General features: G+C 38.3%; 2 protein-coding genes across 2 annotated transcripts; both read left to right on the top strand.

Annotated features, from left to right (window-relative positions):
- The first annotated feature begins 3,339 nt into the window (after positions 1 to 3,339).
- LOC141597434 (zinc finger protein ZOP1) lies at positions 3,340 to 13,888 on the top strand. The gene is made up of 6 exons (XM_074417900.1): positions 3,340 to 3,521; positions 4,831 to 4,895; positions 5,230 to 5,430; positions 5,533 to 5,623; positions 12,607 to 12,702; positions 13,393 to 13,888. Exons 2-6 carry the CDS (start codon positions 4,887 to 4,889, stop codon positions 13,740 to 13,742), a joined length of 747 nt encoding a protein of 248 aa, XP_074274001.1. The 5' UTR covers positions 3,340 to 3,521; positions 4,831 to 4,886; the 3' UTR covers positions 13,743 to 13,888.
- Positions 13,889 to 22,625: 8,737 nt separating this feature from the next.
- Positions 22,626 to 26,203, top strand: LOC141597432 (uncharacterized). The gene is made up of 4 exons (XM_074417897.1): positions 22,626 to 23,055; positions 23,767 to 23,881; positions 24,001 to 24,115; positions 24,932 to 26,203. The coding sequence occupies exons 1-4, from the start codon at positions 22,955 to 22,957 to the stop codon at positions 25,843 to 25,845; spliced, it is 1,245 nt and encodes a 414-aa protein (XP_074273998.1). The 5' UTR covers positions 22,626 to 22,954; the 3' UTR covers positions 25,846 to 26,203.
- Positions 26,204 to 26,480: the final 277 nt, after the last annotated feature.

Here is a 26,480-nt window from a genome sequence, read left to right as displayed (position 1 = left end):
ACTTGACGATAAACTTACGAACTGTCATAAATCGTTCCGTGTACCAAACATGCGGCCCAATCATCACCGGGTGGTTTGCAGAAGGTGTAGAAATGAGGTATCTACAGAGCCCCACTTTGACCGAGGCTTGGACAAGGCAAAAGTCTTTAGTAAATGCATTAAACCGTTGTGATACGCTCGTTATTGATGGTCAGATTTGGCGTAGTGATAGCCTCTTGTAACACCATCTATAAATGTTTGTCCAAATTTATTTGCAACTGAATGAGTAAGATACTTCCAGATATTATTAGCAATTCATAGGGGGGGCTTTTTTCAAAGGAAGGGATATTGTGGGTAACATCCTAATCTGTCAGGATCTGATAAGGTTGTATAAAAGGAAGTCTTGTTCTCCCATGATGCTAATGAAGATTGATCTACAGAAGGCTTATGATTCTATCGAATGGTCTTTTGTAGAGGAGATGTTAAGGGCTATGGGTTTCCTGAGAGAATGGTGACCATTCTCATGCAATGTGTCACCACTCCCTCTTATTCCATAGCTTTAAATGGGGAGTTTTTTTTTTGTTTCTTTAAAGGAAAAAGGGGAATAAGACAAGGTGATCCCCTTTCCCCCCTTATTGTTCACTTTATGCCTTGATTATTTAAGCAGAATACTGGAGGTGACTCAGAAGCATAGTAAATTCAGATATCATCCTCTTTGTCAAAGGATAGGTATTTCCCATCTATGCTGCTTTGCTGATGACTTGATCTTGTTCTGCAAAGGAGAGAGAACTTCTATTGAGCTCATGCTAAATGCCTTCTAATTCTTTTTCTAAAGCATCTGGACTCATCATGAACACAGCAAAATCTAACTTTTATTGTAATGGGATGGATGAGGGGTTGATTAAAGAAACGGAAAAGGAAACATGAATGAATAAGGGGCAGGTTCCATTTAAATATCTAGGAGTGAATGTCTCTCCTAAAAGACTTTCATTCCTGGATTGCAACTGTCTGGTGGATAAAGTAGTGACAAACAGGATAAGAGCAATGGGCTCAAGGCACCTCTCCTATGCAGGAAGGGATGTCTTGATTAAATCCATTTTCAGTACCTTGCACAACTATTGGGCAAGAATTTTTTATTCTACCCAAAATTGTTTTAAAGAAAATTGAAGCTATATGTAGAGAATATCTCTGGCATGGCAAAGATGTTAGTGACAGTCCTTCCTTGGTGGCATGAGAGAAGCTTTGCAGACCTAAGAAGTAAGGAGGATTAGGTTTTAAAATCTGTTGTTATGGAATGTGGCTGCTATAACAAAGTATGTATGGTGGATTGAGAAGGAGGACCATTTATGGGTAAAGTGGGTTTATGCTGTGTATATTAAAGATAAATGCTGGAATGAATATGAACCTACATCAAATTCTAGCTGAGCATGGAGGAAGATATGCCATACTAAGAATATGATGAATTCCTTTTTTGATGTTTCACTGAGAAATCAGGATGTTCATTATACAGTCAGGATGGGGTATTCTTGGCTCCTTTTTAATGTTGAGACTGTGGCCTGGCATCCGTGTTCACTGAACAGAAGGGTAATACCAAAGCATGGTTTCCTGGGATGGCTCATGGTTCAACAGAGATTGCTTACACAAGATAAGCTACTCCGTATGAACATTTTGTAGAGTAATCAATTTTTTCTATGTGGGGTGGCTCATGAAGACCATTCTCACTTGTTTTTTCAGTGTGGATACAGTAGCACCTGCTGTGAACTTGTGTAAGACTGGTGCAAAGTTCGGCTCCCTTACCAGAACTGTGTGCAGTGGTGGCTTAACAAGAGGTTCAGATCCTTATGCCAGAAGAAAATCATTGGTGTCATTTTGGCAGCTTTGATTTGATATACCATATATGGATGAGTAGGAATCGATGTCGAGTGGAATTCTTTTAATTTTGTGTAGGCCTGAGATGTTATTATCTCAAGTTCGAAAAGATGTGATTCTTAGATTACATTCTTGTAATTTTAGAAGTAAAAGAGCTAGTGTCCAACAATGGGTGAGTGATATATATATATATATTTTTTTTTTTTTTTTGGTGCTTTGGGTGAGTGATATTTGTAGTAGATAAGGAATGTTAGTCTTACTATGCTTTAAAATTGTAATGTTTGGTGACTTTGAGCATTAATGAAAAGCTTACATTTTCCCAAAAAAAAAAATATATTTTAGTGCGGTGCTCATTGTATGTTGTTGTAGTGTTGTAATTGATTTGATATTTGTTGTTCTTTAGGCTCAAAAACATTGACTTAGCACGCCGATAATGGTAAATAATTTATCGGCACTAGCGTGATACAAAATTATTAGCTCATTTTTTATCATATAAATACTAGTAAAGGAAAATACTAAGCCTTATCAAACTAATACATATAAACAAGTGACTATGACTTATTTACAATACAAAAATTGATTGGTTAATTATTTTACTAAATGCCTATTAACAATCTTAAATTGAACATATTCGTTAATTTTGCATATGTTCAGGCCGGTTCGGGCCGGTCCGGGCCAAAATTCGGGCATAATGGCGGCCCAAACCCGGCCCTATTATATTGAATCGGGCCATGGGCTTCGAGCCGTTGGCTTTTCGGGCCTAAAATCGAGGCCCAAGCCCGGGGAAAAATCGGGCTGAGCCGGGTGGGGCTAGCGGGCCTGGCCATACACATGGTTTTATTTTCTGGATTAGGATCATCTCAATTTCTTCTCTCAACCCCAGTTAATCCCCCTACTACTAAGAGAATAAAAATTCTCTTAATTTTCCCTCCAAAAAGCATCTACCTAAATTAGGAAATAAGTATCATAAAATTATCTTTTCAATAAATATATTTTAATAATTATAACTCTAATCTTTTTATTAAATTCATAATTATTATTTTTTCATTAAAATTAAATAAAGTTAGTATTAAATTATAAATTATAAATTGTTAAATTTTTCAATAATGCAATAATTATTATTTTAGAGAATCACTTGACATCCCCTTTTTACTAAAAAAAATAATTACAAATCTCAAACTTTTTCGGCGCTAACTACTACTTACAGTACTTAGTATATTTCTCTAATTAACTACTCCTCTAATTCATTTTAATGATATTCTGATTTTGTACACAATAAATATATGTTGTATAATTGAAAATAGAAAAATACCAATAGTTTAATTGTTAATTTTTCTTACATTTCCATCTAGAAAAACCGTGCTATAGCACGGGAGCTACACTAGTTTAATAATTTTCCTTTTAACTTTTATTTTACCTTTACTTTTATGAATAAATTTTGGAGAAAACAATCACACCCAATATAACGGACTCGAATATGAACTCCTATTTTATTGTCTTTCTTTACCAAAATCCCAATTATTTCCTTGAACCCAAAAGGCCGAAACCCACCTCCTAACCATAAACTGAGATTATACGGCAGCCGACGACGATAGTGACCGGCGAAGACGACGACCAGCAAGAAGGATAAATCCCTCTTTTTTTATTCTTATTTCGAATCCATCAATTATTCAGTAAGTATGATTTTAATCTTTTTATTGTTTTTAATTTCATATGCTTATTTGAATTGAATCTCATACGAATTTGCTATTCAGTTTTCTATTCAAACGAATTTGCCTTAAATTAGTACTGTATTAATTTGCTATTCAATTGATATTAATTTGTTCTTAATATCATATGGTTCGTCTGATTTTACTGATGATGATTTTGTCGAAGAGTGTGCTAGTTAATGAATGAATGCTTTAAACTTTGAGCTTTGCGTATTTGATTTTCAGAGATAATGTACATGTGCTAGTTTATGCAAGTGAAATCAGTGGTGTTTGAATTTTATTTTGTGTATACCTTTCCAATTACAAAAAAAATGCATCAATTACTTATTGACTTGATAGAAACCAAGTATAATGCTGTGTAATTCCCATATAGAACACGAGTACTGAAAATCAGGAAATACAAAATGTATTTTTTTGACTTATTGACTTTCAACCACTGAGCGACATAGAGCGACACATAGGCTCTGTGGTTGTTGCTTTAATAAATAAGATACGATATCGAAGAATAAGAAGATGGTGGTAAATCCAGTAGAAGAATAAGAAGATGGTGGCCGAAATTGGTAGTGAGAGAAGGATAGTGTCATAATGCAATTCTTTCGAGTAGCGGAAGAGGCTTTGTGGATTTTGGGATGAGCCATGCCGGGTTTTGGGCGAGTGGTTGGTTTGCTGCTTTCTCTTAAAAATAATATCTACCATGAGGGGTTGTGGCCGAATTTTAATAGTGACCAAAGGAGTGGTGGTCGAATTTTAGTAGTGAGATAATGCAATTTTGGTGGTAATTTGGCCAAGAGGCTGGTGGCCAATAATTTTGGCGGTGGTTGACCAAAGGAGTTACGGCAAAACATTAATAGTGGGTTTGCTGCAGTTCTTGGGGTTGTGTAAGGTGGATTAAGGGTAGTGGTAATGGAACAAGATTAACTCTTAATTAAGGCGTTAACTTTTATCAAGAGCCTCACCCTACCACATTTGGAGACCATCTCAATCAAAGCTTTAAGGTTATGATCGACTCAATCAGTCAATCATATATCTTATATCTTGGGCCATTGAAATTAAGAAACCGTTGCTTAGGAATTAGAAGATGAGTTTTTAAATTCTAAATTTCCTATTAAAGAAGAAAAGAGTTGGGAATTCGGGTCTTAGAAAAAAAAAAGAGGGTAGAGAGTCAGGGTGAGAACCTAGAAAAGCATTGCTTTGTTTTTACTAAATTAGATTGTTTTTTCTTTTCCTACCACTATTATTATTTTAAAACTCTGAACAATGGTCCCCTTTATAGCTTGGGCCCTACGCCGCCGCCCCGCCAGAGGACCCTCAAAACCGGGCCTGTTAGCCATGACGGAGGTATGACCCTGTCTTAATTATCTTTAAGTTAAATCATACTCCCTCCATCCCGATCAATTGTTGTCCTTTGGTTTTGGCACAAAGACCAAGGAAAGAGGAATGAACCAATTACTAAATGACAAGTGTAACAAATTGAGTGTGAATGATCAAATTGTTCATTAAGTTCATTCTTAAAATAGAAAGGACAACAACTCACTGAGACACCCAAATATGGAAAAAGGACAACAAATGACCGGGACAGAAGGAGTATCATGCAGTCAAGATTAGTAGTAGCGTACGCCATAATTAGTGTCATTGCAAACTTCTGTAACTGAAGTATTATGGTGTTTGGCAGTATTGGGTGAGTCAGGGCAACCATTGGTGTGATTTTTGCAAAATATACTTATCCAATAACCCGGCTACCATTAGAAATCATGAATTGGGAACCCGCCACAAAGATAATGTCACCAAGCGCATTGCCGATATGCGCAAAGATAAGGCTGCTAAGGAGAAGAAACAACAGGAAGCTGCTCGTTCTCTGGAACAAATCGAAGCTGTATGTCACTTCCCTCCTTTCGGACTAATTCACCTATCACCATCTATTATATGTCTCGCTATACATTTTGATGCTTAATATGCTTCTTTCTTGTTTCTACAGAAAGCTGTTCGCAGCTATAAAAAGGACCTAGCTTCTCAAGGTGACAAGGACACACACGCTGCTCCTGCTGATTATCAAGGCATTGAACTAGGTATTTCTCACTGCCTTGTCAAGTTCTTGCATTATGTGATATCTTCTGAATGGGTGTGTTTACGCGAGCGAAGTAGGGGGAGGAGAATCTTCTTTTTTTTTTCCCGGTTTTGGAATACTAATTTGACTTGTTGCTCGGCTCGTCATCTATGAACTTTTGAAATGATTAGCCCATAGCAATATTGAAGCTTTTCTTGCTCTCGTTTCCTAGAAGAAAATGAAACAATGGTGATAAAAAGCGCGGTTGGGTCTCCAACGCCAGGTTCATTTTCTATTATTGTGTTCAGTAGAAGGGTTGAGGATCTGACTCTAGGCCGTGGTTTGTCTGGGATGGTCTTTGGTAATGAAATTTATATCTTCTGTCCTGTTCCTCTTCCTGGCCTTCAGAAACAGTGTCATTTTGAATGATCCTTCCCAGAATAGAGTTCAATCACTTCAATGTTCTTGATATCTTTTAGCTTCTAATTTTGTAACTGATTAGAAGAAGTAAGCTCTCAGTATTTGAAGTTCCACATATCTTTGTTATTGAAATATCTAATAAGGGAATTATGTCAAACATTTATACCATAGGAAAGAGTTCTGAAATTTGTAAAATTTATTTTTATACATAGAAATTATAGGAAGTAGATGTCCGTTCCTTAGGGCATTAGCAATAGACGAACCTTCAATAGGTTTGTTCTCATGCCACATAAGATAATATACAAACTCATTTACTTACAAACCTCATACTATTTCTTCTCTCACATTCTCTCTCCACAAACCTCTCTCATCCATGAACCTTAACACTCATGTTCAACAATAAAGGGTTTGTAGACAAACCTCTAAAATAATGGACACATCATCTTACAAACCTTTTGACAAACCTCTATTGCTAATGCCCTTACTACTCCCTCTTTTTCAATGGGCTCTACATTGGTATTAATTCTTATTTGAAACATTGTAAGCGTGAAATGGATCTAAAACAACCCATATACCCGGTTAGTAATGAGCATTAATTAGTGCTACATCTATATTTTAGGATGCGTTTGGCACATAAGATGGTCTTAAGAGAGACTTGCTAGACATTTGAGTTTTGCACAAATTTCAGGGAAACTTATATTATTCACACTCCCAGTTGAACTTCACTTCGTCAACCACTCCCCACCTCACAATTCTGCTAAACCATCCTACACCACAAACTGCCAGCCTTACACCATCTTACCCACCAGTGCTAGCACCCCACACCTATGATACTCGGACTCGCCGGTTTACCGGCCGTACCCGTATCCGACCGATCCGACATGGATACCGTGTCCGGACGGCAGCTTGGAAAACGGACACTTCTCCAGTTCAGATCGTTGGAGAAGATTATGGAGCGGATCGGGGAGTTCGGTGCGAACTAGATGAATCAACAAATTGTATAATTTTTATTGAAAAGATGGCTTCCTCTATCCATGGAAGAAGGAATAGAAGATAAAAAAAATTAATAATTTTTTGGTATTTGTTTTACCGACTATGTGAAGAAGATGACGTATTTTTTTTTTAAGTTTTTAAGTCTTGTATTGGGAAGAAGATGAGTTAAAGTCTTGTATTGGGAAAACAATTTTTTTTTTTGTTTTATTGGGAAGAGGATTAACTTTTGACTTTTGATTTATATTTAAAACAAAAGTTCATGAATATGAAGAAAATTATGTCTAGAATTAATCTTGCTTGGAAAAAGAAATGGATTATTTACCCTATAAATTAACAGTGTACATTTAACAAATTTCATTTCACTACGCTTGTCATAGTACCTTATTCTATTTTTTCAAGAAATCTTCTTATATCATCTTATAAAAAAAATTAAAATTATTATTCATATAAAAATGGCTTCTACACACCCACTTCTCCAGGAGCACAACAAACCTACCCTGTCCTCTGGTTCTAATTTCAACCAAAGAAAAGAAAGGGGACAGTGGCGGAATGTTTCAATATGGTTGAAAGAGACGTTGACGAATAGTGGTTGTGTAGAAGCCATTTTTATATGAATAATAATTTTTAATTTTTTTATAAGATGATATATGAAGATTTTTTGAAAAATAGAATAAAGTATTATGATAAGCGTAGTGAAATGAAAATATGTTAAATGTAAACTGTCAATTTATAAATAATCCATTTGTTTTTCCAAGCAAGATAAATTCTAGACATAATTCTCTTCATATTCATGAATTTTTGTTTTAAAATATAAATCAACACTCAAAAGTCAAAAGTTAAACCTCTTCGGCTCTTCCCACTAAAACAAAAAAAATTGTTTTCCAAGTTCGAGACTTTAACACATTTTTTTCCCAATCCAAGACTAAAAAACTAAAAAAAAAAAAAATACTTCATCTTCTTCACATAGTCGGTAAAACAAATACCAAAAAATTATCAATATTTTTCTTCTATTTCTTCTTCCACCATGGATAGAGCAAACCATCTTTTCAATAAAGATTATACAATTTGTTGATTCATCTTTAGCAATAATCATCTTATCATCTTGCATGGTTCGCACCGAACTCCCCAATCTGTTCCATAATCTTCTCCAATGATCTAAACTGCAGAAGTATCCGTTTTCCAAGCTGCCGTTCGGACACGGATTTCGTGTCGATATCCGTGTCGGATTGGCCGGATACGGGTACGACTAGTAAACCGGCGAGTCCGAGTATCATAGATTGTTAGAGACTTATAGTGGCATATTTAATAGTCCATTTCATTTCCCCGTAATATTACTCACATGTAATTGAAAAGTTAAAACTTTTTGACATATATTTGTCTTTTACTATGTAAAAAAATGATATTAATAAAGTATATTTACTATTCATTTAGGAGCTTTTAATTTCAAAGTGTCGTATTAGTGTCTCTAAAGTTGGTCAAGACCCTTCGTTGACTCTATCAAAGTGTGAGAATTTTTCAAGTGAAGTGTCTGACACATGGGAGAGTCTAAGTAACATAGCGTCAAACCACTAAATTGATCATGACCACTATATGCACGACACCCACATCTGCTCCCTTAGCAATCGTGAGTGTCGTGGTGGCGTGAGTTGCTCTTCATGGTGCTTGTGGATCTGGATGGTGGGCGTGGTGTTGGTGGAAGAGGAGTAAGGTGATGTGAGCAGGGTGGTGGTGAGCATGTTGGTTGTAGTGGAGAGGAGTTGGGTGGCGATGGCCGTTGTGGTTGTAGTGGATATGCGTGGTGTTTGTTGGCGGTGGGCGTCGTGATTGTAGTGGAGAGGTGTAGTATTCTTTGGTGGTCGGTGTGGTAATAGCCGATGGTAGCTAATTGGCGGTGCTGGGTTAGAACTTAGAAGAATAAAGGTGGAAGCGTATAAATGAGGGTATAGTGATAACTTTAAGACTCAAAACTTGCACAGTTAGGAAATGTAAAATTGATTGAGAATACCCAAAATGGAAAAATGTAAATAGTTGAGTGGAAAGGATGGTGTATAAATTTATTAAGTCTTATTTTATACATTATAAGAGACTACAAGTTATATGGATATGGCATATTACCCTTTACTTGGGAAATTGCTTTTTTGTTTGGCTTTTGTTTTCGTTACTTTCCTCGTTTAGGTGATAGTAAAATCTTCTATCCTTATTTCCTCGTCTACTAGGGGACTTAAACTATTAGGCTGCTCAATTACGACCCTCCCGTCATCGCTAACACGTTGACCCCTCACCATTACCACTACTTTTGCACATGCAAGAGCCACGTGGAGATGTCTGCTAGAGTGCTAGCTAATGTTGAAGGGATGACACTCACCACATGGGTTCAATTTTGGTTAGCTTCGCTTCTCTTCCCCAAAACGACGCATGAGCTACATGACTACCATCACCAGTGGCCGCCATCACCATGGCATTTCTACTCAACGATTACTTATTCCGAAACGACGCGTCTTTTGCACATGGAATGCTATTGAGACCAGGGTTACCGGATTCGTAATTCGGTCGATTCGCTTTCGTAATTCTAATTCGCGATTTTCTCTTTTGGCGAATTACATTACTATATAATTTGGCAATTCGTCGAATCCGATCCGCCTTTAGCAATCATAATTTGCTAATTCGAATCGATTCGCCTAATGTACAAAATGAATAAAATACAAATAAAAATTAATTTTAGCAAAATACTATTTTAGAATTTTAAAAACCGATTAGTCTAAAACAAATTGTATTGTGAAAATTTTTTAACTTTAAATTTGATTGTATTTAGTTTTAAGAATGACGTAACTAATAAATTTCTCGTAATGAGCAATTCTCAATTCACATTCACATAATTTAAAAAATGTATAGCTATATTTAAATTTTTAAACAAAAAAGCTCCATTGGGAACTCAAAAAACACAATTTCCGAGGAGGAACTCATGGACAAACACTTATTAAAATATCGGGGAAGAATATCTAAAGGCCATAGAGAAATTGAAAAGCCCTCTTCTTCAACAAAACCAAAAATGTCTACTGCTTCTTCATTTCTTCATCAATGGCGAACTCATCTCCCTCCTTGAACCTCCATCATCACCCTCCATCACAAATTCACAATTATCCTTTTACATCATCAAAGCTAAAGAAAAATCATACTCCAGGTCCAAAATCAAAATCAAATTAAAGCTAAATCTACAATAGTGAATCAGGTATTGCATATACTTCAATTTTTTCTTAATATTTTTGGTTTTTAGCAAAATCATATAATTCGCTCATCTGGGCGAATTAAAAACGAATTGGAACGAATTAAGAGGAAAGCTAATTGCGAATTAGTTCGCTCGAATTAATTCGCAATTCGGAGGGGGGTCGAGCGAATGAGGTAACCCTGATTGATTGAGACACGGTACGATGCAATTTCCATATCCTTTCTTTTTGTTCATTTATATGCGCTTCCTTCTGTTCCATTATACCTTATACCTAACTGTTACTTATTCCAATCTCAAAATGGGTATTATTGCACAAATTTATTTTTGAACGAGTAAATTAACAAGTACTCCCTTTTAGGTATCACTTTTCTAAAAAATCTCCCTTTTATAAACTTTTTATTAAATTACTCCTCTCGAATGTTCTCAGGTAAAAAATTGCACTCATTTGCACTTTCAGGCGAAAAGTCTTTTAATATGACGATTTTGCTCCTGTGTTAATATTTATACATGAGCTTTATTTTTCACTTTTCATTCATTTCATATTCAACAACACTAAAACTCAAATTTTAACCCCTAAAATCTCCCCCAAATTACTTTAGTTGAATCAACCCTAATTTGTGGGTGATTGAAGATATAGATTCTGCAATGTTTCTGGGTTGGAAACCCTAACTTCTGGGTTGATAACTCTAACTCTTTGGTTTTCAAACCCCTAATTATGGGTTCAAAACACTAATTTATTGGTTCATATTGGTTCAATTACCGAAAAAAAGATGAACAATCCTACCTTAATTGGGGAAAATTATAAGAAGAGGGGAGAGTTGAAGACTTGAAGTGGATGAATGAAGTGAAGAGTATAAGGGAGAGAGAAGACATGAAGTATATAAAAGAGTAAAGAAGGGCAATTTCGTCATAAATTTAGGGTTTAAAACAAAAAATTTGAATTTTGACGGAATATGTCACCAAAATGTGAAAATGGGTGTAATTTTGACCGGAGAACATTTGAGGGGAGTAATTTAATAAAAAGTTGATGGAAGAGAGTTTTTTTTAGAAAAGTGGTATCTAAAAGGTAGTAATTATAATTCACTCTTTTTGAAATACTGTTTTTATGGAAACTATAAATAATCTTGTGTAACATGATAGTGTGTTGTAAGAGAATTCTAAGATAATGCGCAGAACTCATGTATTCTTGTTGACTAAGGTCAGTCAAGATAGGTCAGGGGCGTGTGGGAACGGTAGGTAGCTTCCAAAGGTTCATCAGTGTTGATAGAAAGGAACGTGGTTGCCCAATCTCTTAAATATGAATTTCCTATAAGACTTGTCTTAAGAGACGGCTATTGATAGTATGCACTTTTGAAAAAAAAAAACATTGTTATAGTGGAGTTTGAATGTTTGATGTTATCATGATATCTCTCGTCCTCTCCGTAGGGTATCTCTTGTATGTAATATGTATTTTAAATATTAAATGTATAGTGCTGGTTCAAATCCTCGTGTTATATGGTATTTCTATGTGTGTGTAATGTGATTGCGTATTTTTTTATCATACCTAAATTGATAGTTTTTTTCTGAAGGGTGTGAGAATAGCCATATAGGAAGTTCATGTTTGTAGAAGACCCTCACTTATATGTCACGGCAGTCACGCATATATTCATGGCAGGTATAAAGAACACTCGTGTGTAGTTTACATATAGGGCATTTAGTATTCTCATGCCATTAAAGTTTGCTAAAAATCTGCTTGTTACTTACCGTTTCCTTTTCTTGAAAGAATTTGGACCAACAACATTTCTCTTGGGAGAAAAATTTTAATTAACAAGCGACACGGGGTTAGACCAGCCTATTATGATTGTATTCACTGACATAGATTTATCCTTTTGAACCTTTGCAAAGGATAACTAAGATGAGCTTCTATCTGATTGTTGGATGGCTGCTCTTTTGGACCTTTATAAATAAAGAGTTTGACTACAGATGTTAGTTAACTTAGTCGGTAAATTTATTTAGTGGTACATATGACTCCTGTTCGAAACCCATAAGCCCCAATATTTTAGTCGTAGCACAATTCATTCCAAATACTCCGTATAAAAATAAAGAGCTTAGTCCAGTGTGTCAGCTTAAAATATTTTAGCTTCAGCTTGTTTTTTTAGCTATGACTCTATGAGACTATGAGAGCTTGACTAAGATGATCTCTACTGTGGGAATCTTGCCAGACATATAACTCATTCTTATCCTTTTTTGAACATATTTGGCAAGAGTTGCTGTGAAGGATCTTTATTTATATTTTAGCATGTTTCAGCTTGATAATTCACTCGTTTCAAGCTTTACCTTGTATCGTAAAGCGGGGTATTTTTTTTAATCTCTTGAGATGTTGACAGTTTGGGAGTACGACAGCAGTTCAGGCTACTATCATGATCGGCATACAGGCATTCACTATGATCCCAAATCTGGTTTCTACTACTCTGATGTGCTAGGTAAAGCTTTACTTGAATAGCCTAGCTACAATACATTTATTTCCTCTACTCTATTCTTATTGTCCCCGTTTGATTTTGGCGATCAACTCATGTCGACTTTAAAAATTAATACTTCTACAAAAATAGTTGTGCTGATGTATAAATGTAAAACATCGTCCTATATATATTCGGAGAAATTAATCAAAGTTGATCTTTGTTGACCACCTAATATAAATTGGATGAATCATTTTATTCCGAGTATGCCTACACCTGAAAGAGCAAGTCTCTTGAAAAACGGTTTTACATAAACCCATATTACGGTTAAGTGAGGATAATGTAAACGAGATGGAATGTTTCATTGTGATATATATGCCCATTTCCGAAAGAGCTAACCTGGTGTAGGTCTTACAATAACTTATTTGTAAAACCATATTACCGTTGATATAAGAGGGGTTACTTAGAGTGGTCAAAAGGATCCCCAATGAAATGAAATAGGTTATAAACAAAGTATTTATTACCATAAATGGTAAAATGGTCACCAACAAAGAAAAATGGATCACAATGCATTGCAAGTATGTCACTTATAAGTTATAAGGAATGACTATATTCATAAGTGAGGTGATTTTGCAAATATGTCATGTACGACAGTTTTATACAAGAATTAGTGTTCCTGAATTAGGTGCAGTGCTGAAATTTCCTGCTTATTTCCAGGGCGATGGGTGACACAAGAAGAGGCGTTTACGGCAGCTCAAAGTTCATCAGTTTCCGAACCCAAAAAGCCTCTGATAAAGCAAATGGCTAATGTAGCTTCTGGAAAGAAAGATACACCCAAACAGCAGAGTGGTTGTTTGGCACCTGGGCTTGTTATTACAGGATCTCTGAATCCCACAAGATCTGTGAAAGGTGCTCCTTCGTCAGTTTTGGTGGGAAAACGAAAGAGGCCAGGTGAGAAGACAAAGGCTGTGTCTGAAGAGGAATCGGCTGCGCTTAAAGCAAGGGAGGCTGCCCGGAAAAGAGTGGAGGAGAGAGAGAAAAGCTTGCTCGGTCTCTATGGTCGTTGACCTAGCATTGTTAATTGTTATGTATTGCCCACGTTGCTGCAGTCTTCCTGTAGTTATGTTAAGCGCCTGTTATTTCTACAATTACCACACAATATGTGCATATTGATGAAATTTTATTCGAGAAGTGTGCTGGCTTGGTGGTATAACGGTAATAGTAATAATAATCATGGTAGTGCCGGTGCTGGTGCTGGTGCTGGTGCTGGTGCTAGTGCTAGTGCGAGGTGAAGTAAAGTGTCGAACTGACACTCATCTGCAGGAACTGACACTAACAAGTAATAATGACGTTGATGAGTGTTTCGAAGTTTCTACTAATTCCGCTTAATCAATTTGCTCTCGTATTCTCGTCTGGGGTCACGATCTCACGATGGAACCAATGTTTTGAGATGCTGGCAAGAGCGGCCTATTATTCCTCCTGATGAGCTCAATCAACCTGATTCTCATATCCTCTCAAGTCTCCAGAGTCTTAACAACGGGGTACTTTTTAAACAAGTAGCATCAAACTCACCTTAAGACTTCCTAAAAAAAATATCGTCAGTACAAAAAACTATATTTTGTCGGACGTATGATCTAAACCGCAAATATAATGCTGTTAAAACAAACCGCAAAAGTTGTAATTAACCCGCTTTGATTGTGCGTTTAAGGCTTGCCAGCTATGTTGAGTGTGCGTTGTAAGGCTCGCCAGCTATGTTGAATGTGCGTTGTAAGGCTTGCCAGCCATATCGAATGTCGAATTATCGACTGTGAGAAATAGCCGTGTTGGACGGGCTTATTTCGGGAAGTTTGTTCGAATTAGCGGGCTTCGTGAGGAAGCCTCCGATATCCTGTTGGGGAATCTCGGTGTTTGTATTAAATGTTTATGGTGCCGGAAAGGGATAGGTTCGTGAGCTTAGCCCCCGGGGTCGGCAGCGATTTTTGAATCTCGAGGAGAGATAGCGGTTTTTATTACCGTTGGTTTTGTAGGAAAGGGACAGATGCATGTTCTGTCGTTTGATGTGTGTTTGGGGAGGACGATTTCAATTTCGACTTTCCACAATTTGAGATTTGATGAATGTTGTTGAAAAATTTGTGAGGATAGCGGGTTTGAATCCTGCTATCGGTTTTGTTTTTGGATAGATGGGGCTTTTAATGCCGCTATCGAAATTTGAAAAACAGCGAGTTTCGCTTTTGAGTTTGGATCGACGGTTTCTATTGCCCTCGTTTGAAATAGTGAATTTTGAGGGAATAGTGAATTTTGAATTTCACTATTATCGTTTTTGAAATGACGGTTTTTATTGCCGCCGTTTGAAATTGGAAGAAATAGTGAATTTTGAATTTCACTATTATTGTTTTTGAAATGACGGTTTTTATTACCGCCGTTTGAAATTTGAAGGAATAGTGAATTTTGAATTTAACTATTATTGTTTTTGAAATGACGTTTTTTATTACCGTCGTTGAAATTTGAAGAAATAGTGAATTTTGAATTTCACTATTATTGTTTTTTGAAATGACGGTTTTTATTGCCATCGTTAAAATTTGAGGAAATAGTGAATTTTGAATTTCACTATTATTGTTTTTGAAATGACGGTTTTTATTGCCATCGTTTGAAATTTGAAGAAATAGTGAATTTTGAATTTCACTATTATTGTTTTTGAAATGACGGTTTTTATTATTGCCGTTTGAAATTGGTAGTTCGTGTGGGAAATTGGGTCAAAGCCCAAAATTTCGCTGAACAAAGCAAAGGGACGCCTTATTGAGGCGCGAGCCCTATGGCGATAGAAGGGAGCTTCTCTATTTTGTAGAAAAGACGCGAGTATAAGCTGCTCGTCATTCTCACTTCATCTTCGCCAAATTTTCTATAAAACAAACCAAAAATCGCCATTGTTGGGTCTTCTTGTTTGCTTGAGTTCGTGCCATTGTCAACATGTCATCTCAAGGTATGTAAATCCTCTTGAATCCATTTGTTTTTGTTGGTTGAATTAGGGCGGAACCCTAAACCCTCAAAAATTGAATTGGACGTTTTTGATTGAGCCATTTTTGTGTGAAATTGATGATTGCATTAGGTTAGAAACCTGTTTAGGAGTATAAGGGTGCTTTTAGTTTGCATTTTGGTCCCCGTTCCCGCTCCCTATGCTTAAAAAACGTGAATGAGACGAGGAAACCGTCTCATTTCATAATGCCAAGTTTGTTTGCTTGAGTTGTGTGCCCCACTAGGTTGTATTGTAGTCGGAGAAGACCGTGTTTGCCATTTTGAACCTTTGTCGGGGTATTTGTGGGCAAAATTGGAATTTTTGCCTTTTGCGACGGTCTTATGTCTGACAAAATAAGCGTCTGTTTGAGCTTAAATTGAGTCAATTTGCTTTGAAATGGACCTTATTGGTAGTTTAGGTCACTTTGAAACGTGATAAAATCACGTTGTTTTGTCGTGGTCGTATTTTGAAATTTTGACCTGTTTGTGTCTGAATTGGCGTAAGGCTGCCCTTTTGAGCCGTGGAAAGTACCCCATTGTATTGGGAATATTTTGGTTATTGGCGGACCTTGTGTGGGTCTTGAGGTGCCGTTTTTGTTGTCGTTGTTTTGACTCGTCTTTTGCTTGAAAAGAAGGGCGAGCCCTTTTTTTTTGGTGCGGTTTTTGTCGATTGTTTTGTTTGGTTGGGTTCGGGCGGGATTGCCCTTGTTTTGTTTTGCAGGTTTTTTTTGGATTTGTCCATTTTGCGCCGTCGTAATGCCGAAATTTCGGCTGACGTTCTCGTTCCGCCTTTGATTGCAGGGGAGTGTTTGGGGCCTACTGGGTCCATTGCTGAGACTTCGAAGGACGAGGATGACCCTGGAGGAGGAGGAGACGACTGTTTTTTATTACAGGCTTGGTTGTGTTTCTCCCTAGCGGCCTTTGCTCGGCCAATGATCGGGTACCGATCGTTGGTTGTTGTCTGCAGAGGTTCGGACATCTGATGATTGGGGGTCAAGACGGGTGCGTTGTTCTACGTTGCCGTCTTCGATCGTTGTTGAATTCCGATGATTGGGGTTCAACATCGGGGTAGCGCCCGGTGACATGGCTTTTTTTCGTCAGCTAATTCTGACGATTGGAGGCCAACATCAGAATGATGCACTGAGTCATGATTCCTTATTATCGCGTTGTCCAAAATCTGACAGGCATTGTTCTCTTTTTTGTTGTGGAGTAGGAACGAGGTATTACCGTCATGGTAACCACCTCTGCTTCCGCTGTTACTCCTCTGTTTCCCGTGCTGCTCCTTTTCTTTTCCGGTTGGAAGGATAGGGAGTGCTTAGTTTGGTAGGTGGCAGATAGCCCCCAGTTCGTTGTTTTAGGCCAGTGTCTGTATGATAGATGTCTGTACTAGATCCTGTGTGTATTGTCAGTCGTTTGTATCAAACATGTGTCGATGTATTTTGCGTGAGGCGGTTTGTATATACGTGTTTTTGGATTGTGGTTTATTTGTGACTTTTGGCTTTTTTGTGTTGTGTTTCGGAGAAGCGCTCTCGGCTGTTAGTTCCCCTTTGCTTCGCACTAGTTCCTGCATCGTTAGTGTAGAAAACAGGCAACAGGTAGCACATACGCATAGATGTGAACATGTAAAAGCATTTGATTGAAAACAAAATTAACTATGATGACTCGAAGTTAAAATTGAAATTTGGAATGATATTTTGAAAATTCCGCGACAAGTCTTCACATTTGGACTTCCCCAAAAGAATTGATTTGGAATTTTGAGCAATTAACTCATGTCTTGAATTAAATTGCATTGAAATTGTTGAAATTGATTTGTAACTCGAAAAAACAAAACTCAAACCGCCAGGGCGGATGAATTTTAAAGTGGATTTTTGCGAGTGTATTTGATTTGATTTTTGTGAGATTAAGACTCGGATTTGTGAGAGCTTGAAAATTTGAAGAAAACTGACGTCGTGTTTATCAATTTTCGATTTTTGTGGAAAAAAATGTGAAAAAGCGAAAAAAAATTCGGAATTTCGACTGACATGGAAACGATCCGTCGCGGATCGGGGCGACCAGCCATTCCCCCTTAAAAAAAAGAAGAGAAAAACCCGTATGTTTAAAGTTGCGTCATGGAAACCGTGTCGGATTTCGTAAATGTAAAAACAAGGAAATGTGAGTGTGAGAAAACACAAAACTTCTGGATAGGCCCGAAGAGGCGCGAGTCTTGCGGCGGGAGGTTTGAGGTGTCAGGAAGAAACACAACTTGAAAGGGACAATTCAAGGTGGGAATCCTGAGGAGCAGCCCAAAGAGGCGCGAGTACACCGGCGATAGAAGCCAACTTCCCCCTTTTTTCGGAAAAACGCCCTGATTGTTTTGTTATAAATAGGGACGTTTGTGCTTCATTGTTTCATCATCCGAAACATGAAAAACATCTCTACAAAACCTTTCTTCTTTTTCCACAAAATTATTCATGGATGCTTTCGAGAATAGGTTGCGGCATTGGTGTCGGGATTTTTCACCTCCCGAAAAGTATCAACTCGTTGTTATGGGAGTTGGTCAATTGTTGGTGCTTCGTCAAGTCAAGGTGCAATCCTCATTTCTTGAAGCATGCTTTCGGTTTTGGGATTCGAAACATCATGTTTTTGTTTTCCGGAAGGCGAAATTTGTCCTCTTGCCGAAGAAGTAGGTGCCATTGGTGGGTGGCCGAGTGGTGTTCCGGTGCTTCCCCCAACTCGGTTATGTTATAAGGAGAAGTTTCGTTCGATGTTGGGCTTGTCAACAAGTCAAGTCAACTTTTTCCTTGCTCCTCATGGTGTGGATATGTTGGCTCTTATCAACATTTTCTCAAACCGGTTGGATGTCAATGTTTCGGAGGTGGCTAGGAGAAGGGCTCTCGCCTTTTGCCTTGTCCATGCATACCTCTTTGTTGATGCTTTGAAGAAGGAGGGGCCAAAATGCTATGGTAGCATGACCCTAGTGCATGTGGTTGAGCAAATGGAGCATGGTAGGGATCCGTCATGGTTGGTGCTTGGCGAGATCATCCAAGCTTTGGACAGGAAGGGCTCTTGTGGAGAAGCTCCCTCGTTAGGATCTCCAAGGATCCTCCAAGTATGGCTATTGGAGAGGCTAAGGTATGTAGAGCCTCCGACCGATTCTTCTTCTTATTCCTTCTGTCACCTTACCATGGGGAAGAAGTTGTATTCGGATAGTTTTGCATCTACCGAGGCCTATTGGACTTCAATGTTGGTGGAGGATGGTGGTCCTCACATCCGGTGGGTGGTGCCATGGTGGCACTTGAGGTCCTTCACGAGGTTGCCCGCCCCGATTGCTAGTTCTTGCTCTTTGATAGCGGTGGGTTTGAAGGTTGCTTCCTTCATTTATCCCGAAAGGCTCATGAGGCAAATGGGCGTCAATAAAAGGTGCCCGCTCAAGATACTCTTGTCCAAGAGGGTGTTTTTCAAAACTCCGAGCTTGTGGAGGTCTTCGAAAGATGGTGGGTCACTCGGCCACTTTGGGAGGTACCAAACCCCGTTGCCACGACATGGGTGACTCCCGCTTATGTCAAGTGGTTAAGAGCTCAAACCTTGGAGGAGGGGTCCAAATCTCGTAAGGATGAGATTGTTGATTTGAAGTATAGAGAGGTTGGCAAGGCCAATCGTGCCTTCTTTGAGGACTTTGTTGATGGAGTTAGCCCGGATGTGATGAGGCCACCAAAAAGGAGAAGCTCGGGTCCCAAAGATGTAGTGAGCCGTGTACGGGCTCGCTTTGGATCGAATATGGAGTCATGCAATAGACCGAAGGCCGTCGCCGTTGTAGATCCGTTGAGGATCCGTTCCGAAGAGGAAGTTCATGCTAGGCGGACCAATTCAACAAGAAAAACAAGGGGTAGATGTACCCCGAGGGAAAAGGCAAGGGTAGAATGGAAGAATGAAAACCTCCATTACCCACTTTATTATTATGTTTTATTAGTGTTGTGAGTTTTTATTATGTTGTACTAGCTATGTCCTGTGTGTTTTGTGCTAGTTTTACTATGTGAGGTGCCTTAGTCGACACCTTAGCTTTGACAAGTTGTAGACTTGCCGAGCTTTTTTTGTTGTTGAATTTGTAATCCTTCTCATTATTAATTAAATAAGAGGATTGTTTGTATAAAAAAGAACGGTAAATGCTTGTTTCATTCATTTTGTAAAGGCACTTAATAAATGTTTCTTGATTGTGTCTCCGATTCACCGTATCGGGAAACCGAGATGGTTACATCTCCTAATTACCTTGGTTGGGTACGGTAAGAAGAAGGTGTTACATACTCCCATAAAACTAAAATATTAAAAAATGTTAAAATATCTCTCCCCACATCTCTATCATATATCACATTTGTCTTGGACAAAAAATTTAGTGATATGATAATCCTCTATTTACTAAATGAATAGGCGAATCTAGGAATTTTCCCGCTCAAATTTTTTCAGCTTATTAGGCCTTAACAATTAACATGTTTGGTAGTTATTTTTAAGTATTGAGATTAATATTTTTGCTCATTCTATAGTCTATACAAATATTTGCCTACTTTATATAATTCTTATTTGTGAATACTTGTACAAAAATATATTTTACCAAAGTTTTTACATTATCATATTGTCATATATCTCAAAAATTCCGTGCTTTAGCACGGAATCTACACTAGTATATGACGCGAAATGAAAGTAGTAGAGAAAATATGGGGTTACAAGTTGATAGACAATCAAATAAGGAAACTGTAACATTTTTGTTAATTTGTCATTTTAGAAAATCTGAAACAATATAGAGATGTGGAGTGAGTATTTAAAAGATCTTTATGTGGCGAGTTTGCAAGGCGGCAATTCCAAGTGATGAAAATCTTCATAGACGCGTTCCTGATGTTGACCCAACTTGCTTTAGATGTCAAACAATGACTGAAAGCCTAATATTGATCTTTACGCGCTGATTATGTCCGTTTGCGCAACATATTTGGGAAGAGATGGGGTTGTATGTTGATTAAGAGTGGAGAAATATTAAGAGCATGGAGGAGTGGGTCAGATTGGAGATTAACGGAAATGATTTAAGCTCCCACGTTGTAGAGCTACGGTGGTTTAAGCGATTTGGAATGGTCGAAATGAAGTTTTTCATGGGAAGCAGAACAATAAAGATGCACGAATGTTGATCGAACAAGCCCTTAAGCTATAACAATCCAACCTGGCACCGTCGTAACACTACCCCAATAAGGTGGGATGTGCACCTCTGGGTCATTATTTTGTCCTCACCTACACCTAAAGCTGGACTCCTGGCGGGGCTGAACCCGGAATTGGTTGGTGGATGGAGAGCCCGAACCCACACTACGGGTTGTGGGTGTGCGGGCGGAGTTGAGGAGTGGTGGCCCTGAACCGGCCCGGTTGGGTAAAATTGGTTGAAAAGTATGCAGGCTGGGGTAGTGTGGGCTGGGGAGAAGAGAACCCGGGACCGGACCGGATTTCTGAGCGGGTTAGGCGGGCCATGACAGTGGGCCAGCGGACTGGGATATATTGAGCCCGAAATTGCGGGTCGGGCCAGTGTGGGCCGGGCTGACGCGTGCTGAAGTTCAGCTCTACCTACACCCAAATGCACAAGACTAAGTGTTTGGTAGAATCTCTAATAAACATATCATAAACTCCTTATTTCCCGGATGTGGGACAACTTTCTCACAATCTCTTGGGGTGTTACATAAACTCCATTAACACTATCTCGAGATTAGTAGCGAGGATCGTAATAATGCAAATGATATTACGGCTGAGCATGTGACGATATGGAAGCTACCTTCAAAGGGGGTATGTAAGGTGAACGTTGATGCTGTTATATTTAACGAGAATGATTTGGGGGTGATAGTGCATGACCATGTGGGAGTATAGGGTGTGTAGCATCCAACAAACGAGGCGGGGCGGGGGCGGGCTAGGTGTTGGGACTAAAGATGGTAGATGGCGAGGCAAATGTACATCGATCATCCTTGCATCTGACTCTCTCCAACTCGTGCACACACTCCAATCCGAGAAATTGTCGAACTAGGTTAGATTTTTTTTTTGAAAGAAAAGAACATTTCTTAAATAGAACGCCATTCGACGCTTACAAAGGATATGAATAATCGAAAACCAATCTAATAGAAACAAAACAAAACTAATTTTCTTATAAACTAGGGATCTCAAAACATGATCTGACAATTCGGCTCGTCCTATTATCGCTATCTTCATGTAACTTTTGAGTGGATCCTTCGTTTGATTGATATAAAATTTACATCTGATTGGTTGCAAAGATCGTTCACAAATCACTTACACCATTTGAAAGAACACGCTACGAGCCATCAACGAACTATTCTTGACTATATTACTGATGAGACTAAACTCATGAATAAATGGAAAACTTCCGAAATAAGGGACGGAAAAACGGATCTCACCAAAAGGGAGACTGTTATTGAATAGGAGATAGATCTGCATACTATTGGTTGAAAAATAAAGCAATTTTGGGGATTACCATCGATTGATGATTGATGGGATCCCCCGTATAATTGATGGAGGTTAAGTTTTTTTTTTGAGAGAGAAGTAGGTTTTTTGTGTGTCCCGTTTTTATGTTTTCATTAACTAGGTGAGATTTTGGACAACCTATATTATACTCTGTAAGTAATAACCCCTTTATGAAGTCATTATTCTGAAATTGAACACATGATGAAGTGTGTCTGAAATCCTGACTTAATAATAACAGGAAATAAACCATGCTCTATCAAACCGATCGATAGTTACGCATTAATCTAATAATCAAACCTACTGAGGCGGTCCGGCCGGGGATAAGCTTGACTCAATCTAAAAGGTCTTATAAATTAAAACGAAAACAATTATAGTCGAACCAAAACCGAATCGAGTGACCCGATTTCTATTTTTACTGTTTTTAACAAGAAGACGGACTAAACAGGAAAGGATAGTAATCCGAGAGAGATAGAGGAGGCAACTAGCCAAGCCAAAAAACAAGGCAAAGTTCTCTCTCACATACCCCCACACTTCCACCCTCATACATTACTGTCTGCTGAGCCAAAAAAGTCAGAAAGCAACATCTCTTGGTTGCTCAGCCTAAAAAAAAAAGCCCCGAAAGCAACAATTGAGAACTACAAGCTGCTGCACAGGGTTTTATTGTTTATATCATTGCTGTCAAACTTCTTCATTTGTTCAACAACACAACACAACACAAAACAACACAACTACACCTACTACTTCTATTGTTGCTGTTGCTGTACGAACAACATCATCAGTTGAGTTGACCATGCCTAGACCTGGTCCAAGACCATATGAGTGTGTTCGTAGAGCTTGGCATAGTGATAGACATCAACCCATTAGAGGTTCTGTCATTCAACAGATTTTCAGGTTTCATTTCTGGGTTTTTCATTCTTCTTCTTCTTTTCTCTTCAAGATTCAATCTTGAAAGCTTTTTATTTGGTTTTCTTTCTGTTTAATGATTGCCCATTTTGTAATTTCGAGAAATTTGTTGGGTATTACTTGTTTGAAGTTATTAGCGGAGCCAGGATTTGAACTCAGCGAGGGCGAATGGGTAATGCTATAAATGAAACTCAAAAAAAGGGGGAAGATTTTAACTAAAACCTTTGAAATTGAAATTTCCATCCGTCAGCGGGGGCGAGCCCCCTGCTGGCTCCCCTAGCTCCAGCACTGCTTAGCATGATAATTAGCCTCATTTGTTATCAAGTTTTGATTTGCCCCATTATGTAATTTCTCCTTTTTTGATGTAAAGTTGCAATCTTTGTTCAGAAAACCTGTTGGGTGTTAGTGTTACTTGTTTGAAGTGCTTAGCATGATGATTAGCTTCATTTGTTATCAAGTTTTGTTTTTTCTGCTTTTAATTTGGTTTTGTTTACTGTAAATGATTGCCCATTTTGTAATTTCTTCTATTTTGATGTAAAGTTTCAATCTTTGTTCATTAAATCTTTTTGGGTATTATTTGATTGAAGTGCCCATCATGATAATTAGCTTCATTTGTTTCGAAGTTTCGATTTTTTTTTGAATAATTATGGAAAGTTTGTTGTGTAAAATGTTGCCCACCATGTGTTTGTGTTTGTTCAGAGTTGTCACTGAAGCTCATGGTTCTGTCACTAGAAAGAATAGAGAATGGCAGGAGAAGCTCCCTAGAGTTGTGTTCAAAGCTGAGGAGATTATGTACTCCAAAGCTAATTCCGAGGTATTTTTGCATTAATTTTTTTTTGTTTTCACATTCATGTTTGAGGTGTTGGTATTGTAGCAATTTGTGATGGGTGTTGGCTGTTTTTAGCTAAATTGGGGGTTACATTGTTTGATTAGGCTGAGTATGTGGATACGGATACGCTTTGGGACCGCCTAAATGATGCTATAAACACCATAATTAGACGAGATGAGAGTACTGAAACAGGTCAATTTCTTCAGCCTTGTATTGAAGGTAAGCTTCTTTCTGTATTTGACTGTGTTTTGATGCTCCTTGTTGTTCACTTAGATCTATTGCATATGGGATAATGTAGGTGAACTTTATAGCAAATTGTTAGGGTGTGCTCTGCAACTCTTGTTGGAGTTTGATGATGTTGAAAGAAATTTGGGTAATGTCGTTTCGAGCGGAGTCCAGTTGTCGGTCCATATGTAATATTAGGTTATAATGTCTTAGTGCAAGGGCTACATGTTCTATTGTTCCATCACTTTATTGCCCCCTTGGGTCACAAGCGTACGTTACTATGCTTGAATCTTTAACTAGCTGTGCTTCTTTTAATGATAAAGTAGTCGTCCTTCTATTAAAATTTCTACAGCTCTTGGAGTTCAACACTGTTTTTGAAAGAAATTTAGTTATTTTCGTTTCAATTGCAGTCCAGATGTCAGTCCATATGTGAAATCAAGTTAATGTCTTCGTGCAAGGGGCTACATCTTCCATCACTTTATTTCCCCCACTCAGTTTCACATGCATACATTACTATGCTTGGTCACTAACTGGTCGTCCTTTACATTGTAAAGTTGCCGTCATTAAATGCAATTTTTGACGCTATTTTCATCATGGGTGGGCTATAGAAAGCTTACATCCACTCCCTTTGCCCTGTCATTTGCGGGAGTCCTTTGAGGCACTAGACTAATGTTGTTGTTGGGCTACAGAAAGTTTATTCATTTAATGTCATCCCTAATACCTTGTCTTTGTTACGAAATTCATTATTTGAGGTGTATATCAATTGCAGTGAGTAAAAAATTAACCCTTCCCTGCTAATTCTGTTCTCAGCTGCCCTTCATTTGGGATGTGTTCCTGTTAGGGCATCACGTAGCGAACGGCACAATAATCCAAGGAATTATCTCAACCCGAAATTCCAAAAGACGGCTCAAGCACCACTCATGGTTCCTGACAAAACCAACAATCACGGACCTTTCTCACAACCGCCGACCCCCTCCAGCAATCAATTCAGTACACCAAGGTCAGGAATGGCAAACCAAGCGAGTACATTTACGCACTCAAGTAGCCAAACTGTCCCCCAATATCCACAAACCTTCCCTCGACCTATTCCTTCGGTTGCTACTGAATCTAAGCCTTCTTTGAACTTAGGTCCTGTTTATCCGGTGTATTATAGTAGTCATTTCCCAAATGTAGAGTCCCAGCTTAGCTTCCACCCATCCCAAAACTCATTTTCTGACAATATAATCATCGGACGACCAGTTGGTTGGCCTAGGGCCCACCCTACCTCTTTCTCCAGCACGAATCACTTCCCATTGCCTAGTACAAGCGAAGGAAGTAATGCTCATAGGAATAAACAAGTAAGGCCATTTGATAGTCATGGAAAACCTGTTGAAATGGATTGTGATTTGTCTTTGCGGTTGGGTCCTTCAGACCATTGTGCAAGCGTGGAGAGACAATTTGGTCACATGAACAATGACGGTGGTTCAAGCAGTCATCAAGATGCTACCAAGTATGCTGAGCCATTGGCTAGGAATCGTGAGCTCCCTCTTTTCCCTAGGCACACGGCTAGTGGTCCCTCTGAATCTTGTGACAACAGACTGGAACAAGAACTTTTTGATAGGGATACAACTTTAAGAAAGCGTAAAGCCGGGGATTATCCCGAGTTAGGGAATGATGAGGCTCAACGGCTGCCAAAGCTTCAACCTAACCAATTTGATGGTCAAAGTAAATGGCCAGGTTGGTAGACGAACGCTCTTCTATTGTATCATATTCTTTAAATGGTGAAATGCAATGAGTGTTTGATCTCTTATCTGCTGTAACACCAACATTTTGCAATGCATTATCAGGACAAATTTTAGGCATTAGACTAAGAAAACTGTTAACAAGGCGTAAACCTAGAGCTTATCATTATTGAGTCTAGCATTTATATGTCGTCATAGCCACAAACCGATTTGTTAACAAAAACAAATTGGACGTGGTCGTAGATTAGAGATGTCTAAGATGGTAGTAATTGAAAGTAGGCATTCAGTGAGATATGTGTAAATTGGGTTTGTAAATCTCTGTATGCATTACATTCAGTAATTGGCAATCTGTGCTTGAAAATTTTATCACTGTAGTCTTTCTGAGTGAATCCTTTATGTAAGATTTCACACACAAGACATAACAGGCAGAAATGAGTGAATTAATTATGTGCTGCTTCTGTTGCTAATGGTAATTGCCTTTGATTACGAGGTTAATGGGTTGGTCTCACATATAAGCCATTTCACGTATGGTACTGTGATTTTGTGAAGGTACCCTGTAGCATTTAAGTCTAACTCAGCAGAGCTATGTTACTATGTTATCGTGTTTGACATATGTCGGGAGTACGGAATAAGACTAT

Source organism: Silene latifolia, chromosome 8, assembly GCF_048544455.1.
Source record: "Silene latifolia isolate original U9 population chromosome 8, ASM4854445v1, whole genome shotgun sequence".
Lineage (NCBI taxonomy): Eukaryota > Viridiplantae > Streptophyta > Magnoliopsida > Caryophyllales > Caryophyllaceae > Silene > Silene latifolia.
The sequence above is the reverse complement of the archived record's forward strand: the minus strand, read 5'-3'. Positions and strand labels throughout refer to the sequence as shown.